At 41.1% G+C, this 19,614-nt stretch overlaps 1 protein-coding gene across 2 annotated transcripts in view; it reads right to left on the bottom strand.

Moving 5' to 3' along the window:
• The window catches only part of RAPGEF4 (Rap guanine nucleotide exchange factor (GEF) 4), a 227,305-nt gene that overhangs the window by 102,760 nt on the left and 104,931 nt on the right, over positions 1-19,614 (bottom strand). For both annotated transcript variants that reach the window (XM_005857587.2, XM_005857588.2), the window contains exons 4-5: positions 18,908-18,980; positions 14,249-14,268 (exon numbers count right to left, since the gene is read on the bottom strand). In XM_005857587.2, the coding sequence (XP_005857649.1) occupies positions 14,249-14,268; positions 18,908-18,965 (78 nt within the window). In that variant the 5' untranslated portion in view covers positions 18,966-18,980. The remainder of the gene's footprint in view (positions 1-14,248; positions 14,269-18,907; positions 18,981-19,614) is intronic.

The following is a 19,614-nucleotide window of genomic DNA, read 5'->3' as shown; positions in this document are numbered from 1 at the left end:
GGGAAGAGACTGGACAAAAATCGTGCACCTATGGATGAGGACAGTGGGTGGGGAGTGAGGGCGGAGGTGGGGCGGAAACTGGGAGGAGGGGAGTTATGGTGGGGAAAAAAAGAGGAACAAATGTAATCTGAACAATAAAGATTTAATAAAAATAAAATAAAAAAAACAAAAAAAAACAATATACTATAATAAAAGTTAAGTGAATGTGGCATTATTAAGTAAAATACGGGTTACTTGACACAGGCACTGTGTTAAGGGACAGTCCATCTGATAACTGAGAGGGCTACTAAGTGACTAATGGGCGGAAGGGCATACATGTGGATACGCTGGACAAAGGGAGGATTCACATCCTGGGAGGGACAGAGTGGAATAGAGCAAGATTTTATCACACTTATGCAGAATGGTGCATAATTTAAAACTCAGGAAGTGTTTATTTCTAGAAATTTCCATTTACTATTTTCAGACTACTGTTGACTGAAGGTAACTGAGAACAGAAACTGAAACAGTGGGGGAGACTACTGTTTAAGGAGACATCTTGGCTAGAATAATTTATGTGGTGGTGGATTAGAGTTAGAAAAATCAGTATGAACTAAATATAGATACAGATGGATATATATAAATATGCACAGGTTCGTATGTGCTCAAGTTAGTATACTGTATGTATTTCCTTGCTCTCTCAGCTGAAAGGGCTTAGAAGCAAGAACATCCCAATAGAAACAAGCACACCTGCCATCTGGATCTTAGTTTCTAATACCATTCTTCAATTAAAGAAACCAAAGACCCTTGGCAAAATGGCTGTGGCGAAGATGGGGACAGGGAATATACACACATCTGGTTGTGTCAGAAAGTAAGAACATGTCTAAAATACAACAATGGGAGTTGCCAAAGTAACACAGGAGCCAACTGAAAGGGCGCCCAATGGCCAAAGCTGGAACGATTTGAGCAACAAAATAAATATAGTAGTATTGGATTACAACCCAAAGTGTAAATTAAAATCTCTCGAGTCCATCCTGATATAAATAAATGACTGAATAAATAAATGTGAGAGAAGAGACAAATCTCTCATGTAGAAGAATTCTAAATAATTTATGTAGATCTTCACTATCAAGGAGGTGGAGCATAACACAAAAGTGTCCACAGTGCATGGTGACTTCCTTCCAGAGTTCAGCATGGAAAGAGCCGTGGGGGAGAGGGACTTCACAGTGGGAAAACCTGGCAAATACGACCTTAACCGGGTCATCAAGGTCAATATCAACAATGATACGTCATATTAATAACATGTATTCTTGATATGATGTGACAAAAATGGTATATTACCTCTGTGGGTTTCCCCCCCGCAAACACATAATCTGAGTCTAATGGGAAAAAAAATCAGCCAAATCACAAATGAGGACATTCTCCTAAATACCTAACTGTTAGCCCTCAAATCTGTCAGGCATCAGTGAGGAAAGTCTGAGAAACCTACAAGAGCCTAGGTGACAGGGCCACGAGACATAAAGTGATATCCCTTCTGGACCAGAAAAAGGACACATGTAAAAAAAAAAAAGAAAATCTGAATAAACAATGGACTTTATCAATATTGGATCAATATTGGTTCATGAAAAATGCTGAAGGATTAAAATTCTCAACCCATAATTCTCTATCCAGAGAAAATATCCATTAGGAATGAAGATTAAAAGAGAAAAGAAAGATATTCCCAGATAAAGGAAAATTGGGGCCAGCAGACCTGTTTTAGAAGAATTTCTAAAGGAAGTTTTTCACACATAAGGGGACTAATACCAGGGAAAGACTCAGGAAGTCAAAAATGTAGGAAGAACAGCAATGTAACCAGAAATAATTCTGAAAATGGGGAGGGGATGGTGAGAAAACTAACTTTTACAAGATCCATATTGCTGTTTGGAAAAAAATTAATGCAGAGGAAATTCATTCTCTCAAATGGTTGAGAAAATATTAAATAATAAAAAGTCCTTTATAAACGTAATTGAATGTAGGCTATGGAATATATATATTATATTAAATATTATATATATATATTAAATATTATATATATTAAACTAAATTTGGTTCTAAATATTAAACATGTAAAATACACAGAGCTCTGGGTGGTGGCATATATGGTAGATGTTTAAAAAAGTTTTATGGACTGTCAAACTACAGCAGGAAGTCCAGGGAGGGTTGGCAGGGGGCAGGGTAAGAGATCAACTGAAGGACTTGTATGCACGCATATAAGCATAACCAATGGACACAAGACACTGGGGGGTAGGGGAGGCCAGAGGAAGGTCAAGGAGAGGGAAAAAAAAGGAGACATATGTAATACTCTTTGTAATACTTTAAGCAATAAAAAATAGTTTTATGTTTCCAAATATTTGATATAAGCTCTACTATATTTATGACCAGGAAAATATAGCCATTGTTTTAAAAATCCACCGTCTTGCTAGACTTCATTTCAGACTCTTGGCATACACATTTCTTTTTGGGCACACAATGTAAGCTTCAATGACTCATCTGAATGTAAATTTGGCTCATAGACTTTACAGACTTAAAATCAACTAGATAAAAAGGAAGAATTCCTATATCTAGGAAAGACAGAATTGCTTATGTCTTCTACTGGTTCAGAACCCACACCTAAGTATCTCAAAAGACTTAACAAGATCAAATCTCGTTAATTTCCACATCAGACATGTTAAGAAGACAGGGAAAAGGACATTGTGATTCTGATTGAATAGAATGCATGGAATTTCTAAAGCACGATGCACACTGCAATCAAAGCGATTGCAAAATGTGATGTCAACATTATTCTCGTGAGTGCTGCTGTCCTACTTCTTGATAAACAAGGGATGAAGACTAACCCCAAATGAGATATTGATTGCATTATGATGCTACCTGAGTACACCAAAGGAAGGGGGCTGATTTTTTAGGAGTCAGCCGAATGTGCCTCACTGGAAAAGAGTAGTAAACAGCTACTATTTCCTGGCCCCCGTTTTTCTGGTCACAGACCTTCTCTTCATTTCAGAGCTGAGTCCACCCTGGCTCAGAGTTGGGGGTAAAGGGACGACATGACCCACACGAGACCCGTCAGTATCCTTCCTCAAGATTTTCTAACTGTAGCTGCCCTGGAAGAACTAGAAACTGTTGGTGGCCACATTTCCAGGCTTGGGGAGAAGTAGAAATAAGTGGAGCCCTTGGCTTCTGTAAACCGAAGGCCAGCTCCACACCTGTTCTTCCTGTGGACTGGGGCTGTGAGTCCCCAACTTACTCCCTTGCTTGCTTTTGCGGTGGCTTGATATGTATTTCTGCCACCTGTAATCTACATAGTCTGAAGTTATACAATAGCTCTGCATTCTTGTGAAGAGGGAGAATGCTGGGGTGTGTGTGGATAATGAAACATTCTTTTTTTTCAGAAATCCTTTGCGTTCAAGTGGTATGGCTCTTACAATGTGTGAGGCATTTCAGCACTTGGCTCTAATTTCTCTCAGTACCATATTCTGATATAATTACCCATTTACCTATCTCTCTCCTAGACTGTTTAAGCTACTAGGTTGTTTGCTCTTTGAATTAGTTTTATTGGACTTTGTATCTCTAGAGCCAAAATATGTGCCTGCATGTTACATAATAGGTCCTTAATAAATGTGAGTTGATTTAAAAAGAATTAAATAAAATATGATAATTTTCCCTCCTATTATGGAATTACTTCACTCCTTCAAACCTTATTAATTGAACATTAATGGCTAGGTTAGAAAAACTAATTTATTTAAGAAAAAGGGGTTATTATCCCATTTAGTAGTATTAGAAACTATAGAGAATGATTAAACTAATTAAGAAAAACAAATTGTTTCAAGCAGGCCATCCCCTTTAAAATCACTGAGTCATATAGAAATAATTTGTGGGATAAGTTACAAATAACATCCCTCTACCTATTCATTAAATTGGGTCCCTGAGGATGTCTATTAAGCAGCGCTTTGTTAGCTTGATTCATTTCCTGTTTGTACTTAAAATATTCCATACATCAACCTTTTATTAATTCAGAAGGTGACATCGACAGTGACACAGAGTTTACTTACAAACATAAATTCTCTTAAAAATCTACAAAATATAACAGAGGGAAGTGACAAACCTAATAAAATTCTTGCTGATTTTCCCCTCATTTTTATTTCTTTCAGACACATTCTAATTTCATTCATGCCCCAGGCACATACTACTCAGTATAAATACCCAACATCGAACCTCATTATCACTCTCACAAATGTTTATTCTCGTTAACTATTGACTGGACCGGGAGGAAGTCTAATCACACCGCATTCCTGGATTCTGTCTAGTACAATGGCCTCCAAATTAGGCCTCCAAACTCACTTTGCCCTCAGCTCTCCCTGGCGTCGCTGTTGGCAGCTGCATCCGTCCATGTGGCCAGGCCCCAAACGGGGAAGCTCTCCCTGACTCCCTTCTTTCTTTCTCTCCTCACATTTAATCCACCAGAAAATCCTATGAACTCCATTTTCAAAATCCATCTAGAATGCAACTCTTCCCGTCTTCTCCACTGGGACTCTACCATCGCCTCCATCTCTGCATGAAGTACCGCACTAGCTGCCTAGGAGTCAAAGAACTTAGTGACTTTGCTACTTAAGATGATTTCCATTCTCATTTGCTTACTTATGTAAACAGGCTTTCCCAGTATTTACTTATCTAAAAACCAAAAAAGGAGAATAGAATTAATGTTAAACCCCTGTTGCATCGATAACAAATTCATTTTTAAAAAGCACCCAAGGCACTCAGCGATGCATTTTCAATAATAATTTACTTTAACATTTAATAATTATAAAAACCTTTAAAATATTTAGTTTGTTTTGACAACTGTGTACTACTGCTAACGGCCACTCCTCATGCCACACTCTCTGCCCACACGTGCCCATGACCCTTCATGGTACTTTTGTGTTCACATGTCTGTCTCCATCTGCTCACTGCAACTCCCTGAAGGTACCATAATTTATTTTCAGAGCCTGTCATAACTCAATCCAGAAGAAAAAATTTAATAGAGATTACAGTCATACGAATTTTTTAAATGCTAAGATTTAAATTTATTTTTGATACATGTAAGTATAAGAATAAGGTAACCAAGAAGAGACTTCCAATCATAAAAATACCTTACAACACGGGGTGCCATATTAACGCTGGACAGCTCACATGTGGACAATTAGCATGAAGGAAAATTATATTCTATCTAATTTAAGAGACTTTTATAGTTAGGTCTATGTTATTGCAGTTGAGCCTGTATATTGACTAATACATTGACACAATTAAAAAGTAATCTGGCCTAGAAAAATAATCACTTCATAGGATAAAATTCTCTGGGGAAAATAGAATGGGTCTTTGATTTGATTTAAAGAAAAAAAAAGAAATAATATAACACTGTCAACCATTTAAAAAGAGCATTTTCATATATTTTTAAAATGATAAGTAACAAATTGTTTCCCACCATGCCTAACTCTGATTTAATACACAAGAAGCATTCTATAAAAACTTAGTTATTAATAGAATCTCTGTTTGAGAAAATATGTTTAACCTACAGGATTGGAATTAAATATATTTCTATGGACTTGCAGATTAAATATCCCTTCTTCAGGAAAGCCAAATATCAACAGCATATTAGATGGAAGATGGATGAATGAATGAATTTGGTATTTTATCCAATTTGGATGTTTCCAATTATCAGGCATCTTACAAAGGAAAATAGCACTTACTATTAACACTTCCACTTTTATCCCAAAATGGTGTGTCAGGTAACTGAAGCTTCAGCTTTAAGGTTAGACATGCAAAAATATTGGAATGGACACCAGAGGGAGCCCAAGTGTTTTTCTAAATATACTACACACCAAAGAGAGAGGAAGAAAAAACAAAATATAAAGCTGGGAAGTAGGAGGTTGCGGGGTAGGTGAGGGAGGGCCCGTTACCTACTGCTTAAAAGAATACCTTGTTGAATGATAGAGCCACTTTTGCATTTATGTTACAAATTCCTTTACTAGACAGTGTACATTGCAATGCTATAACACTGAGAGGATTGGATAAACATATAATATTGAAAAAACCTCACACACCCTAAAGCTAGAAGGCCTAGGGCGGACTGCTGTGACAACATCCATGATTCTCTGCTGTGCCCCACACAATCCAGGCGCCTTCCCCAGCTTATCTTGGAGTTCCTGTTCTGACTCTCTATCCTCGTCCATCCTTGTAGTCAACTTTGGGTGCGGTTTCCTCACTTTGTTTGGGATCGGGTTATCATATTACAGCACCAAGTAAGCACTTGGTGTGATTCAGGAATTTTTCATTCTCCTGGCTGAGCCAACTTATAAGGACATTAAGATGAATGACTTGCCATTTGGCATCCTAAGTTGTTTCCAGAACTTAGAACTGGACCAAGTCCTAACAGGATGCAAGGGCACCTTTATAAAGCTTCCCAACCCCAATCTCCATAGAAACCAGAATCCACTGGCCAACCTCCATGATCCCTCAGGCCAGACACTGTCCTTGGGCTGAGGCCACAGACAAGGGTGTGATCTTATTTAGCATTAAGCTCCAGGGAACTTAATATAATGTTGTTTTTTTCTGAGAGCAGTGACAAGTTTTGGGATTTCCCCCATGCCTTACTGTCATTGATGCCCCAAGCAATCCTTTTATTGTAGTAGTTCAGGGATCACCATTTTTATTGATGAGGAAACTGAACCTTATGGAGGTAAGTGACTTGTACAATGCTGCTGGCTATGAAGTGCCAGGGACAAAAATTGATGCATTTCTGGGGACAGGGACTATAAAGATGAATGAGCATTGAACTCAGTCATACCAATGCCTCCTGAAATAGAAAGAAAATTATTGTATTCCTTTTTTCCCAAATTACAAGTGAGTGAAAAGCATGACAAAAGTGACTTTAATGACTTATACTTGTTTTTTTATCCAGTATTCTCATGGGGTGTTTTCCTAAGTGTTGTTGTGTGTGTTTCTGCCTATCTGGAAGGGGTAATTTTATCATGTATACAAATAAATTAGTACAAACAAATTAAATTCCACAAGGTTAGGTCATCTGCTGAATGTTGCTAGATGTAACATACCGATTAATGCCTTGACTATGGAGTCAGAAGCATGCTCATTAAATCTGACCATGATTCCCAACTGGGTGGGTGGGAGTGGCTGGCACTTAGAAGAACTGGAATGAAGTTTAAAATGACCTTGACAAATGGAAAAGGTAAAAGAGGGCAAGATTCAATGGAAAGCTTTGCTGAGTGAGTCATTCAAGAGAAGGGAAAAGAAAGGACACAAAGGAGGACATCAGAAATAAGGGAGCACTGACTGGGCAAATTACAGCAGAAAAGGAGCTGGGTATCAGAGTGAACAACAGGCTCCTAAAGCATCCGCCATTCAGAGCTGCCATTTTAAAAAAGAAGACCCACCCCATCCCCACCCCCGCAATGTGTCTCCTGAGAGCATACTGTGGTTGCAGCACTGGCTAAGCACTTGGCATGCTTCTTCCCATTAGTCCTCCTGGAGATGAGGAAACAGAGGGAGACACTTTAACTAACTTGTCTACCTTCACATGGGTAGTAAGTAGCAGAGCTGGATTTCAGCTCAAGCCTGGAGAGCTCCTAAGGCCACACCTCATGCCACACTCTGCCCACATGTGCCCATGACCCTTCACGGTACTTTTGTGTTCACATGTCTGCCTCCATCTGCTCGCTGCAACGCCCTGAAGGAACCGTATTTTATTTTTGGAGCCTGACATGGGCCTGGGATTGATCAATACACATGCAACAAATGAAAGGTTTTTGAGCAAATAGATGGCATATTCTATGGGTATTTCTGAATCACCCTTTGAAGGAAAATAGAAAATAAAACTAAGTTAAAGTAAAGAGAACTTAAACATTGATAAAAACTGGCAATAAGAATGCCAGATCATATTACTAAAGGTGGCTTTATAAATTTGTTTCTGAAAATTTTAAGAATGAAAATAGATAAATATATATCTGTACAATCAAACATATGTATGTGTCTGTATATGTGTGTATGTGCATGTATATGCATATCTATCACCTATCTCGCTTCAATGCAATTTTACCTCAAGGTAAAGAGAATGACTACAGAATATTTTAATATCTCTGGACTCAGGGGAGTCTGTCTGACAAAGAATTGTTATGAGGAAAGAATTCAAATCCTAAATGACATGCAATCACTAGATTAATTTATCCAATCTGAGAACACTACAATTTTCTCTCCTACACATAAGACATATTTTGCAAATAATTTGGTTTCAATTTCTCAAAACAAGAATAATAAAACTTCGAATTCATCAAACATAAAAGATACTATGCATTTTATCCTCACAATCAGTTGAGATAATACACTAGCAACTCAAAGTTACTGGTGATGAACATAATTGCCTGCAGCACAGGATGAAATATTTCGGCCGACAACAATTCTTTCTCCCATAACTTTGGAATCAGCAGTGGAGCACATTATTATCAACATGAGATTAGGTTCCTTGTCCCCGCTGATAGTGGAACTAATTCTCGGCAGTGAGCTACTGAGCAGGCTCACCTGAAGGCCATGCTATGTTTTAAAGTGAGAGCCGGAGAAGTTGTTGGCTAGAGAGAGTGGGAATCTCGTTTCTTTTATGATGATGATGCTTAACTATTCAATGCTACCCAGGTCCTTTCTGTGACGTCTGGCCAAGTCGAATTCTGATTACACAAACAACTGAGAGAATATATTCAAAGCAGCCCTGGAAAACCATCAGTGACAACCCCCAAAACCCGTCAGCCTGGCAGCAACATTAAGAAGTTCTATGTCCTGTCCTGGCTGGTGGGCTCAGTGATTAGAGCACAGGCCTGCGCACCAGAGGGTCCCAGGTTTGATTCTGGTTAAGGGTACATGTCTGGATTATAGGTTCGATCCCCACCCCCAGTTGGGGGCATATGGGAGGCAACCAATTGATGTGTTTCTCTCACATCAATATTTCTCTCTCTCCCCTTCTGCTCTCTCTAAAAATCAATGGGAAAAAATATTCTCACTCCTCAGGGGAGGATTAAAAAAAAAGTTCATGTCCTAAAAAAAAAAAAAAATTAAATGTAGAAGAACCAAAATTAGAGCATTAAAACAATCACCAAATGCAATTCATAATATTATAAACATAATTCTAAAATATGCTAACAAGGCAGCACCCCAATATACCCCAATAGGTGCCCCTTTGCCAAGGAAACGCATGACAAGTAGGTCCCGTGAACACAACTAAGAACATTTAGAGCAGTGGTTCTCAACCTTGGCTGCACGTTAGAATCACCTGGGAATCTTTTAAAAATCCTGATTTCTGGGCCTCATCCTCCGGAAATTCTGTTAGGATTTTTAAAAGATTCCCAGGTGATTCTAACGTGCAGCCAAGGTTGAGAACCACTGATTTAGAGGCAACAAACACATGGTCTAATTGACAACACAAGGTCAGATTTTTGGAGTGTTACCTGCATTTACTGCTTAGCTGAAGGGCAACTGCCTGCACATTACGTTACAAATCCAATCAATATACCACTGCAGAAGCTAGAGAGGGAGGGAGACAGCACCGTCAGCTCTCACCACAGAGGAGAGGAACAGATGGAATAAAAAGCAGGAAGAAATTCACAAGGGCATTCTGCCCCGTAAAACGTATAACTCACAAACACAAAAACAAACATGTCTTCAGAGAGCTGAAGCTGTCCGTGGCACCTTCGACATTGCCACTGGTGTGCTCCAGGAGGCTGGGCAAAGTAAGTCCTGGCGCACTGAGTGACGCATTCCAATCCGCCGGCTGAAGAAATGCGTGTTTACACACTAGACATCACGCAGAACGGGGTCAGCAACACCCCAGATCTAATCTTCACCAGGCGATAAGCCATTTGCCCTTCAAAATCAAAACGAGCAGGCTCAGTATTTTCTAAGTTCCCAGCATTTGGTTCGTTTGCTCTCCTGTGTGGAGCTTTGCACCCTCAGCCCACGTGACATGTGTGTTGTCTCAGGGTGGGGTCAGCACTAGGAAACTATTCTCACCCAGGAACAGAGAGAACGGCTGCTGGGTAAGCCCTCAAACTCTGGCCAAGACACTCGGATAAGCTCCGAACACGGACCAGTCATGCTTTAAAGCAAGATTTTAAAAACCTTTGTTTCTGCAGAAAACTGTTGGTTTGACTCCAGTAGGTGTGCTACAGGGGTTTTATGGGATTATGTACGTTTTTTGCACTTTAAGTTTGTATCAGCTAACATGCCTTCCTTTTTCCTTCATCTGGCCCAGAATCATAGCCAGTTTATAATGGCAAAATAAGATGTTGTCATTTAATTGGTGAGAAATATTCTAATTTGTTTTCTCTAACCTTGAAAAAGAGCAATAGAGATAAATGTTATTATAGTCCCTAAAAATTCCTAAAACTCCTAACCTTTCAACCCTAATAGTTACTTGCTTATTATTACTCTATTACCCTCAATGAGAATTTTCAAAAAGTGTGTAGATTATTCCCTTATTATCTGCCATTTAAAACCTCGTCTTTATAATAATTTCTGAAAATTGTTCTTCATATAAATGACCCACTATTTTAAAGCATTTGACAAACTTGGTCATTTTTTATAATTATTGATATATTTCAGAAAGGAAGGAAAAGGGAGAGAGAGAAATATCAACGATGAGAGAGAATCATTGGTCAGCTGCCTCCTGCATGTCCCCCACTGGGGATCGAGCCCACTACCTGGGCATGTGCCCTGACGAGGAATCAAACTGTGACCTCAAACCGTGGATGCTCAACCACTGAGCTACCGCGGCCGGACTTAAGTCATCTTTTTAAAATTAGACCTACAGATAGTTTTATAAGACCCTCCAGACTTGCTCATTATTAATAGCTAGTGTCAGTTCTTCCAGCACTTTGGAAACCTTTGATCTCTGCATTGGTAGTGTTCTTTACTGGGAAAGTATGCTTCCATATTTAGCAAGAAACTTGCTAGCGACACTATCAATACTACAACTGCCTTAAAAATGAAGATCTCAAATGATCTTTTTGGAAACAAGATGCTGTAAGTCAGGAAATGGGATTATTTTGTAATTTCTTCCTTAGTCTGTTTTCCAGCTTCTTGAACACTTAGGAAGAAAACTATAAACTTCTAAGACTACAAAGCTCCATAGCAGTTGTCTCTCAGAAGGATACATAGCACAGTAAGCAGCAAAGTCAACATAAGTAGCAATAATTATAGGCAAGCTCATTCCTTCAAAGGACAGCAGTAATATTCAACTATAAAGCTTTCTTTTATTTGTGATTTTTTTTTAGCTTCTGAGTTAAACATGGTCAGTCAGGTATGGCACATAGAGAAGACAGAAAAAAACCCCAACTTAAATCAAAGAGAAGAATTTCATTATAAATCTAATAGCCACAAACAATTACACCCCTACCAAAATAGTCTACTTGCCTTATTGGGTCAATGGTCATTTTTCTAATATTTTCATCAAGTATTTTATAGGTTCCAGTATCCTGTGGTACCTAAAGTTAAAAATCCCTATCAATTACAGTAAGTAGTCAACAAAATACTCTTGCAAATTAACTGCCAGCCCATTTGTTTCTACGAAAGTGCAATTCATGAAAATAAAGTTCTTTTTATACAAGGTAAGCCTGGGTCTGGAAAGAAAATATAGCTGGCAAGGCAGGTAAAAACACCACTTACTGACATCTACACACTTGATTAAAAGTTAAACGCGGTGATTAACAAAATCGAGAGTAGAAGCTGGAAAGGAGAATATATGCGTTCCACAAAGACTCTGTTTGGACACTGAAACAATAGTCTAAGTGCTTTTATTTCCGTCACAGGCCTGTTGTGGCTATTTAGAAACAGATAGGGAATATAATATTGCCCAGCATGTAGTTAAAGAGTGTAAAGGATTAAAGAAACCATCACAACACAACTTGTCTCTTCCGAAGGAAAAACGTCAATTAGCACCACATTAAGGAGCTTAAGCTTCTTTTTATCTTTCTAGGAGCTTCAACTCTGCTCACCAGTATCTTTCATCTCATTTGCTTTACTCTGACCGAAGGCACTGGAGAGCTTTCCTAAGAGCACAGGGTGACGTTACGTCCACTCTATTTGCTGACAGAGAAAACATGTGTTTGTCCGGTTGCCAGAGGATTTGACTCAGAAGGGCCCAAACAAATACAAATAAACAGACACCACAACTAATACAGGGGAGACCGCCTGGCCAGCCCCTACATCACTGTACCAAACTTCCTGCAAACTTCAAATTCCTATTTTGTCCCAAAGTGAGCTACATGGTGACAGCTGGTAGGCTTTCTGCTTAGAACTTTGTGCCTGTCCTCCCACTGCAGGGAGGTCCCAACGAAAGGTCACCTGGGGCCTAAGAGAGACACAGCTTCCTTTTGAAGATTAGAACATTTTAGACTCCCTGGGGTCTGGCCATTCCGTATGCTCTCCTCATCAATGATGATCCCTAGACGAGGAAGCAGCAGGCTCTTTTATCATCTTTATTTGGCTAAGGACCTGTGTGGTTTTTGTTACAGGTGCTTTGGGACATCCGGGTCCAAAATGGTGGCAGAATCAGTATGTTACTTTGGGCTCTGAAGGCTACGGCTTTAGAATCCCAGGAGCCTGGTTGTCTAGAGCTTTACTCAACACATACAGATTTTTTAAAAATTCAATTTATTGGGGTGACACTGGTTAATGAACTTATATAGGTTTCAGATGTACAATTCTATAACACATCATCTGTATGTTGTATTATGTGTTCAACACCCCAAGTCAAGCCTTCCATCATCACCATTTATCCCCCATACCTCTCCTACTTCCCTCACCCCCCTTCCCCTCTAGTCATCACCACACTGTTGTCTGTGTCTAAAGCTATTTTTTAAATAGCAAATGATCAATGGAAAGGCTCATGGAAGAAAGGTATTTTAAGGAGAGCTATAAAGGCAAAAGACAGTTACTTTATAAAAGCTAAAACATTTTCAGAGAAGGAAGGATAGCTAGAAAATGAGAGGAGCTTGAGAAACGAATAATTATAATAATAGTCCTAACATTTACTGAGCTCTACTGCAATGTCTCTATGCTTCCCACAGACTATCTCATTCAATATTCCTAATGGCCTTTTAGGGTGGTCAGGACTAACATCCACGTTTTGAAGATGAGGCAAGGATGTTTAGAGAAGTCAAGTAGCTTGCACGGGGCCTCACAGGGAGGAACTAAAATCCTTTGCTGAACAAGCCACGTAAATTTTTGGTGTGAAACCTGAAGTAACACTGCCTGGCCTTGAACCCAAATCTGTAGTGGCACAGCAGTGGGCCAGCGTTCCCACCCAGCCCTTTACAACCAAGATTATGAAAGGAGGGAGACCTAAGGAAAGCTAGAGTCAGATCTCTGAAGAGGAACACAGAAATCATCGGAATTGAACTAAGACCATGTCTTAGCCCGTAGCCATAGGACCGAAAGCAGGGAAAGAACAGGGTGACAATTCTGTAGCATTGCCACTTGGGTACAGCCGTCAAGGGACACAATGGCAAGATGACCCATCTGAGAGCCACCGAGCACCACATCCGGTGAATCACTACATGCTTCCATCAGGAACCCTTCCATGTCGTTGTCTAAATCCAGATTCCAGTTAATACAATTAACATCATTATTGATTATGTACATGTAAAGACGATGCCACTACACCACTACCATCCTTAGAACGCATGCTTGGTTCTGTTTCTTAGGAAAGGTTTGTCCTAAACCTTCTAGCTGTTTTCCATAAACAACTATAGCAATTAATTATTTTCTACTTCCAAAGAGAAACAATGACTTTAATGTACTTGGATCCAATTAGGCAAATTCATCCTCTGACCCTGAATTTCATATTTTGTATTCCTACTAAGGAAAAACAACACATTGTCTTTAGGCTGTTAAACTGATGATTTGTTCCACCGCTGTGCATCATGGGAAAAAGAAAACACTAAGCACTTGGACTGTTCGCCCCTGAAATGACCTTTGTTCAGACTCCCTAATGCCAAGGACACGTGATGACCGTGTCATAGCAATCGACCTTCTCTCCTTTATACTTCAGAGTGACCCACCAAAGATGCCGGAATCAGATTAGAACAATATTTATTGCTCTGTTGAATGTGAAGGAAGAGCCCTCTTTGCTGGTGAGGTTACCATGATTATTTTTTACCTTTTGACAATTTTTAGAAGATAGGCAGAGAGAGTAGCTACTCACATTCTCCTTGTCAGGAATCCCTAGAAGAGAAAAAGGAGAGAGAGAGACCATGAGTTGTAAGATCAACCTGTAAAATGGAACTGAAATCCCTTGCTGACTCAAACCAAGTAAAACTTTGGTATTTAAAACGACAACAACTACATAGCCTGCTCAGGAGAAGAGCAGCACCTATCAAATCTGTAATATAAATAAATCAGCGGATCAGGAGCAGGACTGAGTGCCGGACAACACAGTCTCATGCTGATGTTGCTTCTGTACCATATGCATTACTTTCCCAGAGGCAAAATTTATCCCTGAGTCAGTTACACCATGTGAGCTCCTAATTCCTCTGTCTTGGGCACCAGAACACTCAGAATGTTAGACAGAGACATCAAGTGTAAGTGGCACGTTTGTACTTTTACATTTCAAACCACCTCACACTGCTCTGGGGATTCGAACCTCGGGGCAGGCTGCACATGAAACCCACCGGAACACAGCTTCCACTGGGGGCAGAGCAAACTCCTGTTTGCCTCCAAGTCAGGGCTGAGCAGGGCAGTGGCTGTTTCCAGGGATATCTCAGTTTTCTGAGCAAAGAGTTAAATATTCATCCATTCGCTTCTTTGTTTATTCATTGACAACATTTCGTGAGCATCTGCTATAGGCAGGCCCTGGTCCTCTGCACTTCCTCGGGGCTGCTGCTCTGACAGACACGGTGGGTAAAAGGGGTCACACTGGAAGGTCACAGCCCCAACAGAGCTTGGTGCCCCCAGGACAGGGGCACAGTGGGCCTTATGTTGAGGAGACAGAAGTACAGGTGGTTTTCACAGGTGACCGCACCTAGTTTTGAACCACGGGGGCGGTGTGAGGTGGTTTGCAATGTTAAAATATAGTATGTCCAAATTCCGAGAAAACAGAACTTTCTGTGTTTAATATAGGACTACACTGATTTAAAATATTGGCATGAAGAGAACTGAGTCATAATGGGCAGCAATACAGAACACAGGAGAGGTAAGAATGGAAGAGATGGTTTGGAAACATTCCCTAATCAAACTTTGGCTCCCAGACTGGGAGCGCGCCAGGATATAAACAGAGAAGACTAATGGGCAGGTTTGCCATCACTTCCCAGATGGGTCAGAAGTAAGGGTGGCCTAATGTCAGCACTCTGAAACGCCTCCCGAATCCATCCACCCACCCGTCCAGCCAGCCAGCCAGCCACCCATTCATTCAACAACGGCTTGAAAGGACTGGAGCTGCTTGAATGGGGAGATACAGGGGTTGGCGGAAGCTCACTTTCTAGGAGGTTTAATAAGACAAATACACAGTTGCACAAATCACCATAACTGAGTGGCCAGAAAGTAGGGTCTTTGTAGAGAAATGATACTTAACGGTGACTTGGGACCCTGCAGGAACTTGGGAGTTGGGTTAAGACATTAGCAGTCTTGGAATTCACCTTCCATGGCGAGTGATGGACAATCACTCAATGGTTTTGAGCAACAAAGTGATTCTGAACAGGATAAAGAAGGGAAAGGACTATTCATAATTAACTGATGCTTAAAACATAAAAACAAGATTCAATGGCAGGGTCCTTGGTTGAGGTCATCTCCTGTGTGGACATTTGGGCTCTGCAGGTGCTCGGAGTGGAAGTGCTGCCTGCTCTGTCACAGCTTCAAACCCCAGTACTTGGTACCTTGTCACATGTAGTGGCACGTTTGTACTTTTACATTTCACACCACCTCACACTGCTCTAGGGATTCGAACCTCGGGGCAGGCTGCACATGAAACCCACCGGAACACAGCTTCCACTGGGGGCAGAGCAAACTCCTGTTTGCCTCCAAGTCAGGGCTGAGCAGGGCAGTGGCTGTTTCCAGGGATATCTCAGTTTTCTGAGCAAAGAGTTAAATATTCATCCATTCACTTCTTTGTCTATTCATTGACAACATTTCGTGAGCATCTGCTATAGGCAGGCCCCGGTCCTCTGCACTTCCTCGGGGCTGCTGCTCTGATAGACACGGTGGGTAAAAGTGGTCACACTGGAAGGTCAGAGCCCCCATAGAGCTTAGTGCCCCCAGGACAGGGGCACAGTGGGCCTTATGTTGAGGAGACAGAAGTACAGGTGGTTTTCACAGGTGACCGCACCTAGTTTTGAACCACGGGGGCGGTGTGAGGTCCAAGTAAAACTTTGGTATTTAAAACGACAACAACTACATAGCCTGCTCAGGAGAAGAGCAGCACCTATCAAATCTGTAATATAAATAAATCAGCGGATCAGGAGCAGGACTGAGTGCCGGACAACACAGTCTCATGCTGATGTTGCTTCTGTACCATATGCATTACTTTCCCAGAGGCAAAATTTATCCCTGAGTCAGTTACACCATGTGAGCTCTTAATTCCTCTGTCTTGGGCACCAGAACACTCAGAATGTTAGACAGAGACATCAAGTGTAAGTGGCACGTTTGTACTTTTACATTTCAAACCACCTCACACTGCTCTGGGGATTCGAACCTCGGGGCAGGCTGCACATGAAACCCACCGGAACACAGCTTCCACTGGGGGCAGAGCAAACTCCTGTTTGCCTCCAAGTCAGGGCTGAGCAGGGCAGTGGCTGTTTCCAGGGATATCTCAGTTTTCTGAGCAAAGAGTTAAATATTCATCCATTCGCTTCTTTGTTTATTCATTGACAACATTTCGTGAGCATCTGCTATAGGCAGGCCCTGGTCCTCTGCACTTCCTCGGGGCTGCTGCTCTGATAGACACGGTGGGTAAAAGTGGTCACACTGGAAGGTCAGAGCCCCCATAGAGCTTAGTGCCCCCAGGACAGGGGCACAGTGGGCCTTATGTTGAGGAGACAGAAGTACAGGTGGTTTTCACAGGTGACCGCACCTAGTTTTGAACCACGGGGGCGGTGTGAGGTGGTTTGCAATGTTAAAATATAGTATGTCCAAATTCCGAGAAAACAGAACTTTCTGTGTTTAATATAGGACTACACTGATTTAAAATATTGGCATGAAAATAACTGAGTCATAATGGGCAGCCATACAGAACACAGGAGAAGTAAGAATGGAAGAGATGGTTTGGAAACATTCCCTAATCAAACTTTGGCTCCCAAACTGGGAGCGCACCAGGATATAAACAGAGAAGACTAATGGGCAGGTTTGCCATCACTTCCCAGATGGGTCAGAAGTAAGGGTGGCCTAATGTCAGCACTCTGAAACGCCTCCCGAATCCATCCACCCACCCGTCCAGCCAGCCAGCCAGCCACCCATTCATTCAACAACGGCTTGAAAGGACTGGAGCTGCTTGAATGGGGAGATACAGGGGTTGGCGGAAGCTCACTTTCTAGGAGGTTTAATAAGACAAATACACAGTTGCACAAATCACCATAACTGAGTGGCCAGAAAGTAGGGTCTTTGTGGAGAAATGATACTTAACGGGTGATTTGGGACCCTGTAGGAACTTGAGAGTTGGGTTAAGGCATTAGCAGTCTTGGAATTCACCTTCCATGGTGAGTGATGGACAATCACTCAATGGTTTTAAGCAACAGAGTGATTCTGAACAGGATAAAGAAGGGAAAGGACTGTTCATAATTAACTGATGCTTAAGACATAAAAACAAGATTCAATGGCAGGCTCCTTGATTGAGGTCATCTCCTGTGTGGACATTTGGGCTCTGCAGGTGCTCGGAGTGGAAGTGCTGCCTGCTCTGTCACAGCTTCAAACCCCAGTACTTGGTACCTTGTCACATGTGAATGTGCAGGAGCCAAGTAAGGGAGCTTAGAGATGCAACAAGCATCTCCCAGGGACAGTAACGAGTGCTAAACAGATGCTCCTGGCATGCACACACAGATAAACAGATAAACAGATTCAGGACACGGGGTTTCTTTGAGTCTAGTGCAGTGATGGCAAACCTATGACACGCGTGTCAAAGGTGACACGCGAACTCATTTTTTTGGTTGATTTTTCTTTGTTAAATGGCATTTAAATATATAAAATAAATATCAAAAATATAAGTCTTTGTTTTACTACGGTTGCAAATATCAAAAAAATTTCTATATGTGACCCGGCACCAGAGTTAAGTTAGGGTTTTTCAAAATGCTGACATGCCAAACTCAAAAGGTTCGCCATCACTGGTCTAGTGGGCACCCCCTAGAAAATCAGATCACAGAGAAAAACTTCCTTCCTTTTATGAGCAGGCAGGGACTGGTCTCTTATGAAAGGTCTGGAGTTTGGAGAGGTTGTGATTTAAGAATAGGAAGGACTCATGCTGTTTCTCTCCTTGATTAATAACATCAACATGAGTAAGAGGCAGGGCTCTTGGGTGTGTAGTTCATGAATCCTATTTTTAAAAGAGCACTTCCTTCAAAGGAACTCCATCAGTAATTATGGTGATTGATGAATCCTATTTTTAAAAGAGCAAAGAAACAACACTGGATTTTGCTCTAAAATGAAGCGATTCTGAGAAAGCATTCTAAGTATGCTGAAGTTCCAGGGCATCAGCTAAAGCCATAACATAATCCTATATTAACAATTTAAAGAATAACCCATGTGGGCTGGCAGGTCTGTTTATCCACAAGAGTCTGGAAACGGAATCTGCCAAGCTGGTGAAGGACATATTTTTTGTCACACGAAAACACACACCACACGCTACATTTTTAGATGCAAAATGTTCACATGTTTCACTTACTGTCATTGTTGGAGCCCGTTTCCATAACACCATAAGGAGGAGCCAGAAGTCCTGCCATGTACTGTCGATATTTCTGAAAGACAAGATTGTAAACTCAATGCACAGATACTTACTCACTTGGAGCATTCATTTATTTACATGTTGAAAAGCAGAAACATCAGTCATCAGGGAACATCTGAGTCTTGTATTTATGGAGCCTGAAATGTGCTGCCTGGGATTCGTGGCCTAAAACAACGATGCTGTGTTCTAAAGAGGCCTTCCCGGATACGGCTGAGCGTGCCCCCACCAGGGAGGGGGTCCCATCCCAGTTCATTTATGTGTTTGTGACTAAGTATCCAAATTGTGTGGGTCTTTACCCTCCTTCCACCTCCTGCCCTGCTTCTCACTCCGGCAAACACACATTTCGGTGGAAGAGAAAGACACTTGGTTTTTACAGGTGCAGATACAATTAAGTAGGTGATTGACACTGAATCTTCTTTCGTTCAAAGCAAAGAAGAAAGGCTTCCCTGGAAAAGGTCTGTGTTGAAAGAAGCCGATTTGCTTCCATTTACCCACTTCCTTTCACATCGTCCACCTGCCCGTTTTGTGACCTCCCAGGAACTGTTGGTATGTTATCAAATAGAACTTCCTGGATTCCCCTGAATTGTGGTCCAGGCAACATGGGGCTAGGGCATATATAGTGGCCCTCAAGGTCTGCCCTGTTTTGA

This window comes from Myotis brandtii, unplaced genomic scaffold (genome assembly GCF_000412655.1).
Source record: "Myotis brandtii unplaced genomic scaffold, ASM41265v1 scaffold112, whole genome shotgun sequence".
Taxonomy (NCBI): Eukaryota; Metazoa; Chordata; class Mammalia; order Chiroptera; family Vespertilionidae; genus Myotis; species Myotis brandtii.
Note: the sequence above shows the minus strand (reverse complement) of the source record. Positions and strands in the feature narration are given on the sequence as shown.